At 44.4% G+C, this 21,482-nt stretch overlaps 1 protein-coding gene and 1 long non-coding RNA gene across 2 annotated transcripts; both read left to right on the top strand.

Moving 5' to 3' along the window:
* The first annotated feature begins 3,630 nt into the window (after positions 1–3,630).
* LOC120709660 lies at positions 3,631–7,038 on the top strand. The gene is made up of 2 exons (XR_005689776.1): positions 3,631–4,496; positions 5,679–7,038. It is a non-coding gene; the product is annotated as an uncharacterized LOC120709660 (long non-coding RNA).
* Positions 7,039–11,102: 4,064 nt separating this feature from the next.
* Positions 11,103–16,866, top strand: LOC120709649 (wall-associated receptor kinase 1-like). Its single transcript, XM_039995326.1, has 4 exons — positions 11,103–12,506; positions 12,696–13,208; positions 15,426–15,578; positions 15,653–16,866. The coding sequence occupies exons 1-4, from the start codon at positions 11,351–11,353 to the stop codon at positions 16,843–16,845; spliced, it is 3,015 nt and encodes a 1,004-aa protein (XP_039851260.1). The 5' UTR covers positions 11,103–11,350; the 3' UTR covers positions 16,846–16,866.
* The last annotated feature ends 4,616 nt before the right edge of the window (positions 16,867–21,482 follow it).

Raw genomic sequence — 21,482 nt, 5'->3', positions numbered from 1 at the left:
GAAGATTGGCCGAAGTGCGTGCATGGCGAGGACTGCTTAGTGCAGATGTGCGCCGAGGGAACCGATGGAGGTCGGCGCTTCTTCGAATGCCCGCGAGCATGGGTAATTTCATGAAGTACTTCTTTGCTGATTATGGATTTGCTTTTTCGTATACGTAACCCAAATTTTTCTCTGTAGTCTTCCGTTGCTCCAGAGAACTGCGGGTTTGCTAGGTGGGTCGACCCGGCTCCAATTCATCCCCATCAAGAGTACATTTACTACCTGCAGAATCATATCTTCAATCTAGAAATGGCAGTGAGCAGCGGGGAGCCGGACGCGCTAGAGGATGACCGCATCAATGGTGCGGGTTCGTAGGAGGCACCGTGCACTATTGCGGATTGCAACTGTCCTTGTCACAAGAACAAGATGTCTCCATCACTGCCATCGCCACCGCCCCGCCCCCGCAGCCTGTTATGGGAGGGTACTACGGAGAAGGTTCAACTCAGTTTGCCATGTGGGGCCACTATTAGGAGTAACCTATGTTATTGAAATGCTCGTAGTTGTTGTTTCGTTAAATTTTCTAAGGCATGTTACGATTAGCCGTGGATGTCATTACCCTTGTTCGGGAGAGGTGTAGACATGCCACTTATGTTGTTATGAGTGTTGAATTATGTAATGCCGTAGTTCGTTAGTCTTTAATCGAAGTAAGTTAGCTTGTTTGAGCAGGGTTCACCAAACCGATGGGAACCAGTCCGGTTTGGGCCGGTACCAAACCGGCCCAAATTCAAAATTTAAATTTAAATTAAAAAAATGCAAAATTCTCAAAAAATTCCTAAAAAATACTTCAAGGTGCGACGAATCTAATGATGTCAAATTTTCTCAAAAATTCGTTCATTTAGTATAGTTTGCGGGGATTTGAAGTTAAACAAAAAAAGCGTGCATACAAAAGTATACAAATACAATGTAAAAGTAGTATAAAAGAGGGTTGGAGGGTTCATTTAGACTAAAATATGTTATACAAACATTTATTTATTATACTTTGCGGGCATTTGAATTTAAACCAAAAAAGAAAAAAAATTGAATTTGACCGGTTACCAGTCAAACCGGCCGGTAAACCTGTCAAACCGACCGGTAAGCCGTTCGGAACCGGTTGAACATGCGATTTTGAATTTGATTTTGAATTTGATCGGTTTCCACCGGTTTCCGGTCAAACCGGTCAGGTAAACAGCTACCGGACCGCACCGGTTTGACCGGACCGGTCGGTTTACTTAACCCTGTGTTTGAGTCGCTCTGCAATATTTATTTTTTGATTATGGAGGAACCAACGTTGTTATTACGGTACTACTTGTACTGAACAAAGTGGTACATAAAATCCCGGCTGACATTACATTAGAAACTAAGGTACATCACACTGGCCTAATATGTAAATGATTATCTAAAAACAACAAACTGCAGTGGCATGTGCATGGAACACGGTAACCTCGTGCTCGAACTAGATCTAACATGCCTTAGGGAATTTGAAATGCCGGGACAAACTGTTGGTACATCATTGAGTGCACCTGGGATACTTCCTCTTCCTAATGGCTTCAGGCCCGATTCCGTCACACGTCGTGCCCTCTCTTGCTTTCTGTCTCTATCCGCCTCACGCTCCTCCGCCTCCTTACGTTCCGCTGCTTCAATCCTCATTCGGATCTCTTTCTGGTCTTTCTTGCGCTTCTCTTCCAAACGTACAGCATACAGTTCAACCGTAAACTACGCTTATGAGGTACATATACAGTCCTAACATACAACACATACACTTCAATCATAAACTACGCTTAGGGTACAAAGAAACAACACATACAGTTCAACCATAAAGAACACATAGGCTCCAAATGTACAACACATAGTCTTGAATGTGACACATGTAGGACCTGCATACTATGTCTTCTTAGTGGTGCGTTGTGGAACACGCCTTTCCGCCGTCCCGCCAGCAACCCTATAGGTTGGGTAGCTCTCGCAATCCTTGTGACGGTGGCCAGTTTCACCGCATGCCAAACAAATTTTTTCACCACCTCTTGCCTCTGAAGCATCCATGTCATTTCTAATACGACAACTCTTCCAACAGCCACGGTGAACGATCTTGGTGTCCGGGTCCGGTATCCAATCTGGCCCATTCGCCGGAGGCCTGGTAAAGTCAACTAGCGCTCTCCAGCCACGAAGTTCGTCACTCCAAGTGGCCAGAACTGCCTCCTTGAGATAATACGGCGACACGTGTGTCCCCTCAATTCCTGCCTTTCCACGAGCAGCGTACACATGTGAATAAGGCAAGTGTAGCAGTTTTGGTTTGTTGCATGAGCAGACACATTGATTTGTTTCCGGCCGCAGCTGACATTCCATTGTTACTGTAGTGGCGCCGCGGAGGGGTGGGGCAGGGGCGGGGTGGGGCAGGGGCGGCGCTGTGCGGAGGGCGGAGGGGCGGCGCTGCGCGGAGGGGCGGAGGCGCGGCGGCGTGCGGAGGAGAGGAGGCGCGACGGCGTCCTAGCGGGCCGAGGAGGGAGGCATCGGCGGTGGTGGTGGTGAAAATGGAGGCGGCGGCGGTAAAACCGGGTGAAAATAGAGGGGGGTTTAAATGTGCCGATAGCGCTGTCGGCTCCCTAGGAGCCGACAGGCCCCCCTATCGCACCGACTACTCCTGTTGGCGCCCTAATGGCCGACAGGACCTCTTCCGCCGATTGGCCACGCAGGCACTGTCCTCTGGGGTGAGCTGCCACACTGGCAGGACATGTCGGCCCTGCAGTTGCCGACAAGCCCCTGTCGGCTATTCTTAGGCCGATATGAGCCGTGTCGGCTCCTCTCTAGCCGACAGGCTTCTATCTTTGCAATTTTTCATTTTTGCTATTTATTTCTGCAATTAACTATTAAAATAATATTATTTCAAAAAATTCTACTCTAGGGAGGTCCCTACTTCCCCCACCTGAGCCCCTTCTCTCGCGGGTCCGTAGGGAGGCCCCACCTCCTCCCGCTCTCTCTCTTCCTCCTCCTGTCTTGCGCACGCTTCATCCGTGGAGAAAATCCGCCTCCTCAAGTGCAAGTACAACAAGTGCGTCGAGCGCCTCCACGTCGCTGGCCATCTTTGCGATTGCACGCACCATCTGGCGCCCTCGCCCTCGACACCAATGGGGGAGTCCATCAAGTCCCCCTCCCCCCAACACTCCGGTGTTAATCTTATGCATTAGTCGCTAATCAAGTGCCTAAACATGGTCATTAGTATAAACATTGTTATTAGCGTTAATTGCGCATGCATAACTACATTTTAAATTGCATGTCATCACATTGCATTCCAATTTAATTATGTTTGTGCAATTTCTGCGAATTACATGTTTGACCAATTTTTAAAAACTCGTTTAGTTCAAAACCGCTGTCCAAAATCTAGTCAAATCCATGTTTGAAACCCCTTTTGAGCTGAATTTTGACCGCTCTTTGACCCGCTTTATCTCTCAAATCGTAACTCAGATAAACTTTTGCCCAAAAATAATCTTGTAGATCTTTTTATCCTCTACAACTTTTTTTGGGTCAAAATTCAAGTTTCTATGCGAAAATTTGTGTTTTAGCCCGTCAAAATCGGATCAAAATCGTTTTGAGCCCCCTTTCCCCTGTTCACCTGCTCTGTGTTCCCGTACCGCGCCCATGCCGACGACCCGGCACAGCGCCGGCGACCACCACGCCTCAGCAGCTCCGGCGAACCTCGCTCACCACAGTGAGCGCGACCTTATCCCTCCACCGGCACCCTATTCTCTCCCGAGCGCCCTCTCTTCTCCTTCCCCTCTTTTTTCTTCTTCCTCGAGCAGAGCCGACCGAGCTCGAGCAGCTGCACCTGCAGGCCGCATGTGCCCACCACCGGCCACCATCCTCAAATCGCCACCACTCGCGCCTTCCTAGCCTCTCCAGCTCCACCATCCCCTCTCCTTGTCCAACCCCATGGCTCCTAGAGCTGTGGAGTTAAGTTTCCCCGTCCGCCGTGCCCACCAAAACAGCCACTGTCGCCGGCCGCTACCCTTCAATCCCTTGCGTCCATGGCACCACCATCTTCCCGGATTGCCTTTTGGCTCGTCCGCTGGGCACCGGCCACCGATTCAGCCGGGTTTCGACATCTCGCGGCCGCTGGGCACCTCATGGCAGCTGCCAGTCACCTTGCCGATGAACTCCATCTTCCCGACCACCATGGGTACCGCTACCTCTACCTGTGTGTCTGGCACTCCGGTCGCCGCAGCACCAGATGTTGGTGGCTACTCCCTGTGCTGGTGCTCCTCTCCAGCATTGCAATCCATACGCAGTCAGCAGCAGCAGATCTATTCCATTCCGCTCTCTCTGTTCTTGCGACTAGTGGAAGGAGAAGAACAATACAAGCTAGCTAACTAGTGATGCATATTAGAACTTGTATGTTTCAGGTCTAGAGAAATTCATATCTGTAGTGGTACTGCCCCGAGTGCTGTGAAATTTTTATGGTGGACTCTGCATGTGATGCTTTATCTGTGGTAAAATTTTCAGATTTGTTGGATGCAGCATGGCTGAGTTCTTGATTTAGCTTGTTTAGTGCTTAATAAATAGTTTATAAATAATAGAAATATGTAAAAATAAAAAAATGTGTTTCCACTGCCCTTGTATGGTGTTGTTATGTCTTCTAAACACTTAATTTGGCTATATGTTTACAGAAATAGTGATATATAGTTTTTATCTTGCTCTCACATGCTTAATTTCAATTAGAACTTATCTTGGTTGTAATAATTAATTTATAAAACATGAGCATGTAATCTTGGTACAGTAGCCATGTTTTGATAACATCTACCACACATAAAAATTTCAGCTCCAAACTAGTTGTTTTCCTATGTCCTTAAAAATAATCCATGTTTTTTATATAGAAAAAATTGACGAAGGTTTATGGAATATGAGCTTGATAATATGCTTTGTAATGCTTGGATGGCTTGGTGTCAGGTTAAAATGTTGCTAAGTACGTGCTAGTGTTTGTAGTCTAATTAAATGGTTATATGTGTACTCCTTGCAAGATAAACAAGTGAACAACTATTTTTGCTCATGTGCTGAAAACAGCTGACTGTATAGTTTCTGTTGTGGCGATAATTTCGTGATATGAATGAATGATGCTTTCTGTAGATGTTGTGAATAGAAAAGTTGTAGATAACTTCCCTATCTTACTTGTCCTAGAATTTCATGATTTTAGGCCTACTAGTTTGGGAGTTATAGAATTTACAATACCCTGTCAGGTTTTTCCTGTATTCTGTGCAGATCTGAAAGATTGTGTTGTTTGACTTAACTAAGCCCTAAATCATCTCTTGTTGGTAACTAAAGAGTTGTAGTACATTTCATAAGCTTTCCATAAAGTCTAGGATCACCTTAATTCGATGCTTAAAACTACAGCTATGGTTTAAACAAGTAACTGTTGTGCTGATGTCTAAACTGTATGTGCTTAGAAATCAACTGTCTCATTCTTAATGTGGTTTGTGTGCTTGTTGGTGTTAGCTATGACTTCAGTGGTGTTAGAGTAATCTACCTGAGATCTTGTAGCCTTGTATAACAATTAGTAACTTGAAACTAGTGTTCTTCAACCATTTAAGTTAATAAGTGAACATGTATGCCTTGTCGTCAATGATCTCTGTGTTGCTTCGCTATGTTCATACTCTTGCATTGTGCATCTCGTCTAGGTACACTAGGTGAATACACGTGGAACTCGAGCGTGATATGGAGCTAGCCAAAAGATGGTGGATGGTGTACCCATCTAGAAGATGGATGGATGGATCCTGATGTGCATGACCAAAGGAAGTTGCTCACCAAGCGAGTATCATCTAACCAACACTGACTTAGTGTTACTTCCAGACAAGTTCTGGAGCATAACCCTTAATTTCAGTATTTAATGTTTATTTAAGTATTTGTGCATTTAGGTTTCTAGGAGTTGTATAGAATCCTAGTATGCATATTTTTCTCTAGGTACCTATGAGTATCTACTGGTATGTGTAGATCGTTAATATTGCCATGCTTAATTAGAATTCGGTAAAAGTCGAGTGATTCCTGTCACTCGCGAGATATAGGACCTTGTTACAATGAGGAAAGAGAAATGGAGACCAGGCGGAGATGAGTTTGATTATGGATATGAAATGGATGGAAAGTAAACCTCCGCCTGTATCGATTGAGGACCATACCGTTGTTGGCATTGTTGATCGAGGATTGAACAGTACTAACCACGTGCCGGAACTGAAAGTAGGAGGTAGTCGAAATCGATAAGCTCATTACCTGATTTGTAACGATACTTTGAATCGCGACCTACTACTCTGAGAGTGGGATGATGGCGGGTGTCGGATGTCGCCTTCGGATTCTTTGGGAGTTCGCCGTGTGGGGCTCTTCACCCGAGTTTTAGCAGGCGTGGTTCAGACGTCGGGGTGATGATGGGAACTGTTGATATGTGTGGTCCAGTGTGGCTGCACGTGTTGTGTGTGTTAGGTCCACCTTACAAAGTTAAATTGGATCGATTCGCCGTGACTTGCGGATATGAGAATCTTGGTTACTGTGTCACATCGTAGTAAAGAAGTGGAATGAGAATGAAAATGTGATGAGATATGTTTGTGCTACTCTTGGAAAATTAATGTGATATACCATGCTTGCTCTAGATATCGAAGCAAACCTTGTTGGTACCGGTTACATTAAACTTGAGTTAAAATATTGAAAGTAAGGAGCCACTTTTAGTAGTTTTTTAGCAAAATAAACTCTAGAGCCAAAAGTCTTGCATACTAGGAGTCGGCTAAGTATATATCACTAATCGGGTAAGTCTTGCTGTGTATTAGTATACTCAGGGTTGCTGCTGGTTGAAGCTAATAAAGATTCACCTCGATGGGCTCGATGTGACGTCCTCATGTCTTCGTAGTTATCGTTGTTTTTAAATTAAACTTTTATTTAAATTCCGCTGCATGTTGAAGTCTGATATTTTACTTAAACTTAATTAGTAAAGCTTTGCGTTGTAAATTTAAATTTGAGAACTTATGTCTGCTTGTAATCATCTGTGCTCATCTTCGTGCGAGACTTCTAGTGTTTTTCGATCCTTGATCACCGTAATTTATCGGGCTTGACCCGACAGACTGTCGGATTACACCATTTTAAGTGTGTGGTAACTTGATTAAACATTAAGATGATAGTTAGCGCGCTTAACCCCGTTTAATTTAGTCGATTCTGTTACTCCCCTCCCCCCGCGGCGGCGGCAGCAGCGCAGCGGTCGCATGGGCGACTTCCCCACCGACGCGACCGCCAAGACGCACGCGCTACCACCGGCGCCCATGCCCGCCATGGTAGGGGACGCACTCCCTTCCTTCCCCGCGGTCGATATGCCGGCCATGGATGCCAGTGTCACCGCTGTGGCTAGGGCTGGAGCCACCTCCGGCCATCGCGGGCATGCCGATGAAAGGGGAGAAGTGGCAACAACAGCGGATCCAGGAGCTGGAGGTGTACCTATAGCGGATCTTGTGGGCGGAGGGGGAATCGGAGCTGGGAGGCTAGGAGCAGCGGCGGCGGGGTAGAAAGCGGTGCGACGGCGGCGAAGAAAGTGAAGTCGCGAGAGGAAGGGAGCGGCGAGGAGGGGGTGCAGGAAATGAAAGTAGAAAAGAAAAAGAAAAAAATGATGATAAGAAAGCAAGGATCGAGAAGTAAAAACCATTGCTAGAGTTGAGCACAAAAAATAGGGTCTAATAAAGTAGAGACATCCTCTACTTAGCAAAGTAGGAGTTTAAAGCAGGGGCTATTGTCGAAGATGCTTTTGGGCCTTGTTAGGTTACATAAGATTTATTCCGGACCAGGAATGATAAGAAAAACAAGAGACTTACGATAGGTACAATAAGAGATCATGATTTATTCCGGGTCAATAAGAGATCATGATTTATTCCGGGTCAAGAACTAATTGTAACAAAATAGACTTATGGTAGACACTAGGAAGACCGGGATTGACTCCACATCCCTCTATTCATGGGTTAATTCCCGATCTCTTGTTGTGTCTATCATAAGTCTATTTTATTGCAATTATTTCCCGATCCGGAATAAATTCTAGTCTTTTGTTGTTTCATATTGTTTTCGATTGGGAATAAATCCCATGTAACCCATTCGCCATGATCTCCTTTCCGGCTCTTTCTCTGGCTAGCCAGTGTGACGCGAATAAAGCCGGCGGCGACCTGTGGCTACTCTCATTCGGATTAGGCCGGGCTTTCCGTCCGCTCCGATTAACGAAGCCAACAAGCTCCAGGGTTATAAAGAGTTAAAGACGCATTTCCCCCTCACCTTGATGTGGCAAAGCGAGGTTTCGAGCGCCTTTCGCCGTGTGCAAGGCATCGATCCGTCCCTTTCGTTCACCATTTTAGTTGGTGCGCTGCCCTCTTGATGCTTCCGTTCCCTTTCTTTGCTCCAGCACTGCCATAAATAACTTGTTATGCGCAACTTTCTTTTTCTTTTCAAAGAGAGAACAGTAACATATATATGCATGATGCACGTACTCAACACACAGGTCCAGCATGTTCACACCACTTCTGTACTTCACGCGTGTAAACACACGCATGCGTGTCTTCTAAACACGCTGCAAATTTACTGGTGATGCCGAATGCTTCATGTCATCATGTGTCTATCGTAGTATCAAAATTAAGTTTTCCTTTCTACCTCGCAAAAAAAAAGTTTTCCTTTCTAACAAATTTGCGTACAGACAAAGGGCCACAATTTCCTTGAATTTTTTATTTTTTTAACACAATTTTTTACGGTAATTACGGAATAATACTCCAGATCTGATAATTTCAAAAAATAGGTCACGATCGTCTTCCCAGGAGATGAAATTGAGCTCAGCAGATGAAATTTGCTAGTTTCGTCTTCCAAAAGGATGAAATATACAAATTTTGTCTAATGGGTAGACGAAAATAGATTTTGTCTACCGGTGAACGAAATCTCAATTTCATCCATCGGGTAGACGAAATCTTTAAATTTTGTCTACCCATCAGATGAAATTTAGTTTGCTTTTTTTTTAATTTAGACCCTTTTTATGTTGTTTTGAACATTCGTCATCGTTGAGTTATTGTTTTTACATACGAACTTCTCGACCTATATGTAGGTTGATCATGCGGACGATAGACATTCATATAGTTTTGTTTGGCAGTGCACTCGTTACTTTGTAGGATTTTTACATTCATCAGCACGAAGTTCATATTTTTCATTAGACAAAATTTGAATATTTCATCTGCTGAGATGAAATTGAGCTCAGCAGATGAAATTTGCTAGTTTCGTCTTCCAAAAGGATGAAATATACAAATTTTGTCTAATGGGTAGACGAAAATATGAGTAGAGAAGTAAAAACAATATAAGTAGAGAAGTTCGTATGTAAAAACAATAACTCAACGGTGACGAATGTTCAAAATAGCATAAAAAGGTCTAAATTGAAAAAAAAATAAAGCAAACTAAATTTCGTCTGATGGGTAGATGAAATTTATAGATTTCGTCTACTCGGTGGATGAAAATTGAGATTTCGTCGTAGACGAAATTTATTTTCATCTACCTATTAGATGAAATTTGTATATTTCATCATTTTGGAAGACGAAACTAGCAAATTTGCGCTCGCACATGGCTTTAATTTGAGTACGCAGGGCAGTGGTACGGTGCAGCTGTGCAGGTGTAAGTAACGTCTCGGACGGATCGCGCGTGAAATAGAAGCGGTTGCCATTGGCATCCGCTGTTGCCACTCGGTCGCTGCGTACGATATGCTTTACAGAGTAATTTGGCTGTCCGATCCAGTCCGGCGGGCCCCCTTATGGGAATGTCTATTTATCGCACGTGTGACTAGCCACAATATCATCACACATGCCCGCTAGAGATAACAATGTTCCAAAGATAAAAATTGCTCTATAACAAAATAAAAGGTTGGAGACAACAATATTCTAGAGATCAAAATTGCAGGCAAAATAATTGTTCCAAAATATTTTTATCTTATTTTGGAATATTTTATTTTGTTAGGGAATATTATTATCACCAGCAGACATGTGCGATGATACGGCGGTTAGTCGCACGTGCGATAAATAGACGTACGCGCTTGACGGGTTGACTGCTACTTTACTTTTTTTTTAGAAGGAAACAGGATGGGTACGCCCCTACCGCTGCTTTACTTGACTCGTGGGTCGTCGACTCGTCGTCGACAAGTCGTTCACTCCACTTTCCATGCGGACACGACAGCATATTAGAAGAAGTAATTACACCGGGGATCCTATTACAAATTTTATAATTTGTGCATAGCTAGAAAAGGCATGGTAAGAAAAGGAAAAAGAAATTCGAGAATTGTACAAAGGAAGATGTTACTAGTCTTCCATAAGTCATCACTTCATGAGCACTAGTACTAGTCTCATGAGTAATAACTGAAGGGATGAAGTTGCCGGCCAATCAAATCGAGTGACAGAGATTAGAGGCTGCAACAGGTTATACTAAGAGGCAGCCAGCGGCTACTCACTCCGTTTTTACTTACATGACCAAATCTATAGAAATGTATAACAACAACTATACTATCGAACATATGACTACCAACATATACATCATGGTGAATTTAATGAAACAAATTTGGTATTGTAAATGTTATTATTTCTTTTTTTTGCAGGTAATGTTATTATTTCTTTCTATAAGTTTGGTCAAATTTTACCAACTTAGGACAAATCTAATACTATATGTAAATAAAAATAAAGGGAGTACCAAACAACTCTATCAAAACAACAAACTCCGCAAGTACTTAAGTGAAGTTTCAACGCGACTTAGGACATATATATCACGTCTATTAATTTCCACATGATCGAAAGTCCAACTCTCCTCATCTCGCTATTATATTAAGCTTCCAGTTAATTATGCTCCCGTCTCCCTAATAAAAAATTTTACCGCTCCATTCACCGTAATAAATATAGCAAAAAAATTTCAGAGTTCCATTTGGATACCCAAAATAACTACACATACAATAATTGTTATATGCATAAACTGAAGTCTGTATCAACTACGACACATTATTAGTTACAGGTCCTGCGCGGCTATGCCACGCGTCTTTCTAGTTCTTTTAACTATTCAAAGGCATCCCGTACATGCATCTTTCTGTGTAGAGAGCAGACAAGTACTGGAGTGTTCAAATTTCGCATTAGCCAAAATCTCTGAAAGATTTTCAGATCAAGATTTAAAAAGTTAGAGAAAACAAGGACGCTTGCAGAATTCTAAGTAATCTACATTCATCTCATTTGGCCATGGCTTTGTCACTTATCAGCAATCAGCGTCGACCAATAAGTCCGCAACGCTGCTTGGCCAGTCTTTTGGGCCCCAGCGACGACCGTAACGTCCAATGGGACTAGAGCCCCATGGAATTTCGTTTCATGTGCTCCTTCCATTAACACAAACGCTCTGCAGCTTGTGCAGTCTCAGCTCAGGACAGCATCAGTATATATATAAGTGTAGTCGGCACACAACACCATGGTGCCGCGCCTCTCAATTTACTTCCATCGATCCCCAACCACATACACAAACACACGAGCTCACAGATCACCCGGCCCATACAACGATGGTGCCCTCCATCGGAGTTCTGGTTCGCATCTGTGCTGTGCTCGTCTGCTTGGTCGCTGTGCCACGAGCGCCGGCCGTGGTCCATGGAGCCACCGCAAGCGGGCTGCTGCGAATCCCTTCCAACGCCTCCCTGGCGCTGGCGCACTGCCCCTCCCGCTGCGGGGACGTCAAAATCTCCTACCCTTTCGGGATAGGACGGGGCTGCTTCCGGCGAGGCTTCGAGCTCACCTGCGACAACACAACTAGCCCTCCCAGGCTCTTATTAGGAAACAGCACCATTCAGATGACTGCTATATCTAGATATTATGGCGGCAATACAGCCTGGGCTTCTCCTTTTGGTTTCAACATCACCATGAACCGAGGTATGGACACCTACATTAAGACATGGGAGACCCCTGCTAAGGGTGTCATGCTCCATGAAGACAACTCTTTGTACGTTGTGGGCTGCAATGTTGACGTCTATCTATTTAGAGATAATACCACCCATCTCATCGGTGCTTGCACAAGTACTTGCGCATACAGCAGAGAGACCATGAAGCATTCAGGTGTGGAGGGCTGCCAAGGGAATAATGGCTGCTGCAGCATCTGGGTATTGCAACAGCCCCTACATTCCTTTTGGCTCAAACTTGTTCGCCATGATGGGGCCGCAGTAGCAGAGACAGATGGAGTGCTCCCTACTGTTAAGTTTATTCTATCAGAGAATTATAAATTCCAAATAAGTGATCTTTACTCGAACTGGATAAATTCCAGTAATGTGGAAGATGTATGGCTCCGGACTGTCATCACGGATCAACCAAGCTGTGAGAGTGGCCGACTGAACAAGGACAGCTATGCGTGTAACAATGGAAGCAACTGCGAGGATCTAGCATATGGCGGCTACAGTTGCGTCTGCCCTAGGCATGGCAACCCTTACCTTGCAAATGGCTGCATGATGGAAGGTACACATCTTATTGCTTCCTCTGCTTGTCTCCCTCTGCATTGTCAGTTAATATTACGATCTGAATTATTATAGTACACGCCGGTCACAAAAATTGGCACCTGAAATATTGCCATGCAAGAACTGATTCGAATGCTTTATTAGTATGTTTTGATTTATTTCTAATTCCTCACTTTTGTTTGCCATGAAGCAGCTTATAATCCAAGGCCCAGAGGGACCTGCACGAGATCATGTGGAAACATCACCATTCCGTTCCCTTTTGGAATTGAAGAAGGTTGTTTCGCAAACGAGATCTTTCGACTCAACCAGACATCAAGTAATGTCATTATTCTTGACCGTCCTCCGTATGCACAATACCGTGTGACTGATATATCACTTGATGGGTTTCTGGCTGTTAGCAACATGCTAAATGACACGGGCTCCAACAACATGGAAAGGATAATCGACACTACCGACACAGGAAATTATATTATGGATCTCACGGATGATATTTTTGATTTCTCTCAGGAAGATGAAATAAAAATAAAATGGGTTGTTGCAAACTTGACTTGTGAACAAGCTAGGCTAAGCGACGCTACATATGCGTGCGTCAGTAAGAACAGTTACTGCCTAGATGTCAAACGAGGGAAAACATTTGATGGTTATCTCTGCAAGTGTTCCGATGGCTTCCAAGGAAATCCGTACCTGCAAAACAATTGTACAGGTAATATTTTTCTCTTGAATCTTATTTGCGCTAAATATCTCATTTTTCGACAATGCGCCTTATGATTAATGCAACAATACACACGGTGCAATGTTACCTATTATCTTATTATTTGACCAACAAACGGAGCCTCTACATTCGCTCTCAAGGTCTAAAAATTCACACGTTAATCGGAAAAAATAAGAGAAATTTAAATTACCCACTACTGCCATTATAATAAAATTAGTCAAAAATACCACTTATCCTATTAGTCATGAATTGAAGGGGCCCATCGTCAGCTCACAGAGCCCAAACGAAGGCAGAGTATAAAACAGTATTTGAAAACAGAGTAAATCATTTCTTTCCCCAATTAAACTATAAACTTCATTTTTTGTGTAGCCACGCATGGATTCCAATAATACATAATTTGTAATATATTATGTTATAAATTCTTTGCAAACGGAAGCACCTTCCATATTTAAAACATCTTAATTGAAGGGTACAATGTTAAATAGGCTGGTCAGATAAATAGGCTCTTCCTCATATTCCCAATATAGACGAGCTAACTACGCTTCAAAAAATTCAACGACTACCATTGCAAAAAAAAAGGGGTATCAATTGGGATATAGACGAGCTAACTACGCTTCAGGAAATTCAACGACTATCATTGCAAAAAAAAAACAGGGGGTATCAATTGGGACAGCAAAGGGACATGAACGAGATTGCTGGTGGTTAAAAAAATCAGAAATCCTAAAAACACTACAGGAAAGAATGCTCACTGGACCAAACAAATGCCATAAGTGGCCACAAAGAAGCTTCTCACACCTGCTTGCCGCATCCAGATTCCCGTCCATGCTTCTTGCCCCTGCTTGCCGCGCTTCCTCGCCGCATGTGCTGTGGCCGCTCGCCGCATCTTACAGCACCCGCTCAGCACACAAGCCTCCTCGCCCGCAAACTAGCCTGCCATTAGCGCTGCTAGACTGAGAATCAGAAACTAGGCTACGGGATGCCAAAGCGATAAGGTACTGGAAGACAAGGACAAATTAATGCTACTGCAGTACCGATTTGCAGTAAAATGAGCTACAACGGCATACTTCCTGATTTCTCTATTTGTAGCGGGGTAGAGGTGCTCCTCTATTTGCCACGAAGCCTGCCCTGGCCACTCGCCGCGCCGGCCGCCGACTGTCCCGGCCGCTTGCCGCACCGGCCAGCCCAGAAACCGCCTGACCCGGCCGCCGCGGGCCCGCCCCGGCCGTTGCCGGGTCCTCTGCTGCCGCGTCCTGGGAGGAGCTCTGCCCGCCGGCCTCCGACGCCGCCCCTGTGCCGTTCGGAGCTACCGCCGGGGGTGGACTGGGTGAAGAGGGAGAAGAGAAGAAAGCAAGAAAGAAAGGAGAAAACGAGAGGAGAGGAGAGCGCCAGGAAGAGGAAATGAGCTAAAGAGAAAAAAGGAAAAGAAAAAAGAAATCAAGGGAAACAGGAAAAAAAAAGAGAAAAAGAAAAAAAGAGAAAAGAGAAAGAAACTATTATTATTTAACCAAATGGTTGTATTACTGAACTATTGTAAAAAATACTGAAAAGGAAAAGAAGTGGGGAGAAGAAAGGAGATAGTAGTTGGAGATGGTTGAATAAAATATGTGGTAGTTGGTATAGAGGATGATATATATAGTATGGATGGATGCGGAAGAACTGGATGTAGAGGAGAGAATCTTGATGACCAAAACATAATTTTTCTTTTAGAGAATAGAAATAAAGTACCATGAGTGCGGATAGCCTAAGGTAATGGAAAACAAAGACAAATTGAACGGGAAATAGATAAGGCTGATAAGGTTATTACGATCATTTCTCTATCTCATATGAATTGTTCACGCTATTTTATTAACATTTCAGAGTTTACACATACCCTCAATAAACAACTTTGTATACTACTTTGATCTATAAAATGTCAAAACAAATTAAAATTAGAAAATTACAAGTAAAAAAATATATTTTGTACTAAAAGCTTAAAAAGCACAAAGTTAGAATACAAAATAAAAGATGTAACCTTATATAATATTTAGTCGCGCAAATGCGCGGGCAACCCACCTAGTTCAGAGTAATTTAGAATTCTCACTCGTCTACTTGCACCACCAGGAATTCTACTCGGTAAAATGTCATACCTTTTTTGAGAAATTAAATATGAGCACATGATTTTACTTCCACCACCCCATATATATGACGTAACTATTCATATTGGTATAGACATTGATGAGTGCGCTATTCCAAATAAATGCAATGGAACATGCCACAATTTTGAGGGAGGCTTCAATTGTACAAGGTGCTCCCATGGAAAGGTTTATGATCCAACAAAACATAAATGTGTCATGTCAGCTAAGCAGCATAATCTAATTCTTGGTAAGTCATTTTATTATCTCCATATTTGGAATTTGAATTCACAAAATGCTCATGTAGATATTTAATGGATGTAGGTATAGCGATTGGGCTTGCTTGTGGCCTTGGTTCCATAAGTCTTGCACTAAGTGCGATTGTACTCACCCGTAAGTGGAAGAAAGGCATCCAAAGGAGAATCCGAAGAGAATACTTCAAGAAAAATCAAGGCCTACTTTTGGAGCAATTAATCTCGAATGAAAACACTACGAACAAAACAAAGATCTTCTCCTTGGAGGAACTAGAGGAGGCAACGAACAACTTTGATGCTACTCGTGTCCTTGGTTGTGGAGGACATGGCACAGTGTATAAAGGGATTCTATCAGATCAGCGTGTGGTGGCTATAAAAAAATCCAAAATAGTGGAGCAAACAGAGATAGACCAGTTTATCAATGAGGTCGCTATTTTGTCTCAAATCATACACCGCAATGTGGTGAAACTTTTTGGTTGTTGTCTAGAAGATGAGGTGCCATTGCTAGTCTATGAATTCATATCAAATGGCACACTATATGACCTTCTTCACACAGATACTACAACAAAATGCTTGTTATCATGGGATGACCGTATAAGAATCGCAATGGAAGCAGCAGGGGCACTTGCTTATCTACACTCGGCTGCTGCAATACCAATTTTCCATAGAGATGTGAAGTCTTCCAATATACTCTTGGATGACAACTTCACTGCAAAGGTTTCGGACTTTGGTGCTTCAAGGTCTCTTTCAATTGATGAAACTCATGTGGTTACTATTGTGCGAGGAACATTCGGTTACTTGGATCCAGAGTATTATCATACCGGTGAACTAACTGAGAAGAGTGACGTATACAGTTTTGGAGTGATACTTGTGGAGCTTTTGACAAGGAAAAAGCCAATTTTTATCAACAATTTAGGGGTGAAAGAAAGCTTGTCTCATTTCTTCATTGAAGGGCTTCAAGAAGGGGCTCTTATGGAAATAATGGATTCACCTATCATCGATGAAGCAGATCAAGAAGAGATTAATGATATTGCCTCACTTGCTGAAGCATGCTTAAGGTCCAAAGGAGGACAAAGGCCAACTATGAAAGAAGTAGAGATGAGGTTGCAGTTCCTGAGAACTAAAATGCTGAGAAAAGCACAGAATTCTGGGAATCTGCATGCACGTACCATTGCTGTCAATGCTGCTCACATGGCATCTCATGGGGTACCCGGGTACAGTTTGGAGCCTGAATTTGAGTCCTCGATCTACTTGCCACGCTAATTATATATATATATATATATATATATATATATATATATATATATATATATATATATATATATATATATATATATATATATATATATATATATATATATATATATATATATATAGACACACACACACCAATAGCGTTCAAGGACTCTTAGGAATTTAGGATGCATGTTGCCCGCATGATTCATTTTTTTCTCGAATAGCCCATTAGCCCACATGTTTCAATTAATAAGAACTATGGTGTGTTTCCCATTTTCTTTAAGGAATACTTAGTTCCCTTTTATGAGAGTATCAGAGTCTGTCATATAGTTGCATTCAATATGTACTTGCACAATATATTGTATTATTATTGGAATGAATGTGCCTACAAGGCACAACACGCTTCGCATATACTAAAATCAAACGCCATGCTTATTGGTTGATGGATCATGTTGCTATAGCATGATTGTTTGAATCAAATAAAAAATTAGTTGATTGTGCATGATAACTGTACATGTTGAATATTACCTCTTCCAACTTGATTATATATATCGTGCATGTGATACACATAAAGCAATAGCACATATATGGCCAGATAGTCAGATTCACTAATCGTAGATAGTTTGACACAACAGTTGCAAATTTGCAGCGGATAGAATAATACAAGATTTACAACTCTGACATGCATTGATGGTTCTTATGTGTTCTTAGATGCTTGACATCAGAGACTCAAACCTCAATATTCAATAATCATATTCAAAGGAATGATTACCTTATATTGCCTATAGTTGTGTTGTACAAACCAACGATGTGGTCATGTGGAGCATAGAATTTACAAACACAGACAAGTCCAGAAGTCAGATAAGCTGTATCATGGTAAGGTAAAAGCCCTTTGTCTTCGGTGTAGAAATCGTGCTAATTCCATAGGCTAAATTAGGTGGTGCTCTCTCCATTCCAAATTATAATTCGTTTGATTTGTTTGCCCTCAAGTTTGACCACTCGTCTTATTCAAAAATTTGTGTAAAAGATCACTTCTTTTGTTGTGGCTTGCTTTATTAATAAAAGTTCTTCAGGAATGACTTGAATTTGACTATGTGTACACAAATTTTTTGAATAAGATGAGTGGTTAAACTTGGGGTTAAAAAAGCCAAACGAATTATAGTTTGGAGGAGGGAGTACCATGCTATCAGGTACAAGCGGCAAGTGCTATATTGTGTATTGTTCTCGCAAGTGACCTGCACAAGCATGTTCTGCCCGGCCTCCCTCCCTCACCGTCGCCCGAGCGGGCCTCCAGAAGCCCGGTGGCCGGCGAGGGTCTTCTACGCCGCGGCGGGACGGCGCACGATGTCCTTGGTCGGGTAGCGCTCTGAAGCAATGACGGAGTGGATCCGGCCCGGTCGTGGGCAGATCCGACCTTCTCGCCACCGGATCTGTGCGACGGCGGCAGCCTCGGCGCGAGGCGTGAGGCCGCGTACGCCAGCGGCCTCGGCATGGGGCAAGAAGACCATGTGCGGCGGCGGCGGCGGCGGCGGTGGCGGTGGCGGCTCTACGCAGGGTGAGGAGATCGCACGCGCGGCGGTGGCAGCCTCGATGAGGAGCAAGGAGCCTACGCGAGGCGGCGCAGCACGTGCAGTAGCGGTGGGTGTTGAGTCTGTGTGTCAGGGGCCCCGCGTGGGGTGACAAGGCTGCGTGGCGATGGCAACTATCGTCGAGAGGTTGTGTGGTAGCGGGCCTATGTGAAGACAACGGTGGCCTGCATGGGCCTTGGAGACGCGCATGTGGCGACAGTGGTGGGAAGGAAGTATACGTGAGGTGCAAGGAGGCACCACCGCCAGTGCTATCCCAAAAGGCCTTCCATGGCTGTGGTCCTAGGAGTGCCGAGCGGGGTATGTGTTGTGGTGCGGATGTGATGCTCCGGGCGAAAGTCGTTGCTTGCATTCTTGCTGGTGGCCATGGCGGCGGAGTCCTAGAGCATCATTCTCCCCATTGGGCGCATCATCTTCGAGCTCCATCCCTGTGGCCGGCACGAGGTTTCTTTAGGTGAAAACCCTGTACAGTTTCCTAGACTAGTGATAGTGGCATCACTAGGGTCGTACCCTTCTTGGAGGCGTCCTTGGGGCCAACTCGGCCTTGGCATTGCTAGTGACGACGGTTCATGGGAGACTTCTTTCGATGGCGGTGCAAGGCGGCATGGTGCAGGTTGGCGAGTTTCATGGGGTTGCTAAGCTCGCATGGTGGCGTTCGCAACTCTGGTGATGGCCAGGGGTTGTCGTACTTTGTCGTTGTGGCTGCTGACAGAGGATTGCGGTGGCTGGTGTTGCTTGGCAACCGTCAGTGAGACGTGGGGCAGCGTTGGGAGATGGTGCTTGCGGCGTCGGCATTGTGGGACGAATTAGCTTGCACCGGACTGCAGCGGGTAGCTCAGCTCTACTAGGCTACACTGGTGTGGTGCGCGGCCCAAGTGACTACCTTGTCTCTCTAGCTTGGTGGTGGGAGCCTTTGCATGGGTGGAGCACCAAGGTGATGTCGGCTTTAGGCGATGGATTTCCTGTTCGATGGCGGCTCTAGGAAGTTGTAGGGTCGAGATGGCGGACTAGAGGAGGGGTGAATAGTCCTTTCTAAAAATAATCACGCTGACTAACCGAAACTTATGCGGAATTGAAACTATTCGCTTAGCCAAAACTTCACCCCTATAACTATGACTCTAAGGCACCTCCAAAAAGATCCTACACAAAGCAAATGGAGTGCCAAGCTAGCAAGAACTCTCCTGACAATTCTAATGCCAAGCCACACAAGCCTAACCACTAGTACTTCACAAACTGGGGTAGCTCCTACACAATTCTAAAGAGCAAAAGCACAAAGCCAAACCTAAGCTCCAAGAGTAACAAGCACACCGGCTTGCAACACGATCACCTAGTGCCACTCGATGCAATCTCTCAAAGCAATCGCACTAGAATCGCTATCTCACTCGATCGGATGATTACTATCAAGTTAGAGTGAGTAGAGGGCTCTCAACCACTCTCACACATGGAAACCAAGTCCCCAAGGTGCTCAGCCACCACAAATGGCCGGCCACACCCTCTATTTATAGAGGGAGGCCCCAAACTAGCCGTTATACTCAAAACCCGTGAAAACAGAGTTTTCGCGGACTGTCCGCCTCACAAAAACCGGACTGTCCGCCATTGAAACCCAACGGCTAGATCTGCAATGATTATGTGTCAGAGTCGACCGTTAGAGCCCTTCGCGGACTGTCCGCTCCCTATTGGCGGACCGTCCGCCGTTCAGACACTCCGAACACTCAGAGAGACAGCGTCTCTGGACAAACTTAAAGTTTGAGGGGCGGACCGTCCGCACCCCTTGGGCGGACCGTCCGCCCTTCACATCGTGCAACCCACCAGAAGTGAAATCGTCTCTGGACAATTTCTCAACTGACCTGCGGACCGTCCGCACCCCAGGGGTGGACCGTCCGCCCTTCACTCTTAAATCCCACCAGAGACCCAACACGTCTCTGGTCAATTTGTTAAGTGACCTACGGACCGTCCACTCCCCTTGGCCGGACAGTCCGCAGTCCAACCTTTCAGCCCAAGCCAGAGAAATAACCTCTCTGGATGATTTCTTTAAAACACATGTGGACTGTCCGCGCCCCAGGGGGGGACCGTTCGCAATACGACCTTCAAGCCCAAACAGAACTGCAACCTCTCTGGACAAAAAAAGAATTATACTTGCGGACTGTCCGCCTTACCGGGCCGGACCGTCCGCCCGTAACTTCTTTTTCCCACAAGTTGATCAACATCAACTCCAACACATTCTCCTTTGCAAATGTGCCAACACCACCACGTGAACAACACCATGTGCATGTGTGTTAGCATTTCACAAACATTTTCAAAGGATTTTCACTTGATCTCACCACGCCACTCGATCCTAGCAACATCACAATGTTAGATCGCTCAAGTGGCACTAGATGACCGATATGCAAACAAGTTTGCCCCTCTTGATAGTACGACCATCTATCCTAAATCCGGTCATGCACTTCTCTACACAACCTTTGACCGGTGAAATGAAATGCCCTACAAGTCATATCTTTGCCTTGCGCATTTCATTTCATCTTCCCAAATATTGATGCCACACAAGCACCAAACTCAATCAAGCCTTTTGATCATCATCATGAGTCAACACTTGGCTTGGTCCATCGGCGCCAAATCTTGCCCAAGCTTCACCGCCTCGCGGTCCCTCGCTTCAAAGCCTTGACTTGCCCTTCTCCATTGCAATCGGTCCATCAAGCTGAGCCTTGTCTTGATCTTCTCCACTTTAGTCACATAACTCCATGTCATGTCTCATATGCAATGAGCTCCTCCATCACACTATATGAACAGAGCATCAACCCTTAGCCATTTCTCCTCCATGGCACATGTTGCTCATACTAGTGTCTTTGTGTGGACTAACCTCCTGTGTATCTCAACATAAACACTTATTAGTCCACCTAAGTTGTCACTCAATTACCAAAACCAAACAAGGGCCTTTCAATCTCCCCTTTTTTGGTAAATGATGACAACTAAAAAGATATAGAAATTAAGCATATTCCAAGCTAGCACTTCACACATGTGTAAATAGATAACTTAGTTTGGATTTTATATTTCTTATCCACCATTAAGACCACTTGTAAA

The sequence above is a fragment of the Panicum virgatum genome, chromosome 1K (genome assembly GCF_016808335.1).
Source record: "Panicum virgatum strain AP13 chromosome 1K, P.virgatum_v5, whole genome shotgun sequence".
Classification (NCBI taxonomy): Eukaryota; Viridiplantae; Streptophyta; class Magnoliopsida; order Poales; family Poaceae; genus Panicum; species Panicum virgatum.
This window is presented reverse-complemented; position numbering and strand designations above follow the sequence as displayed.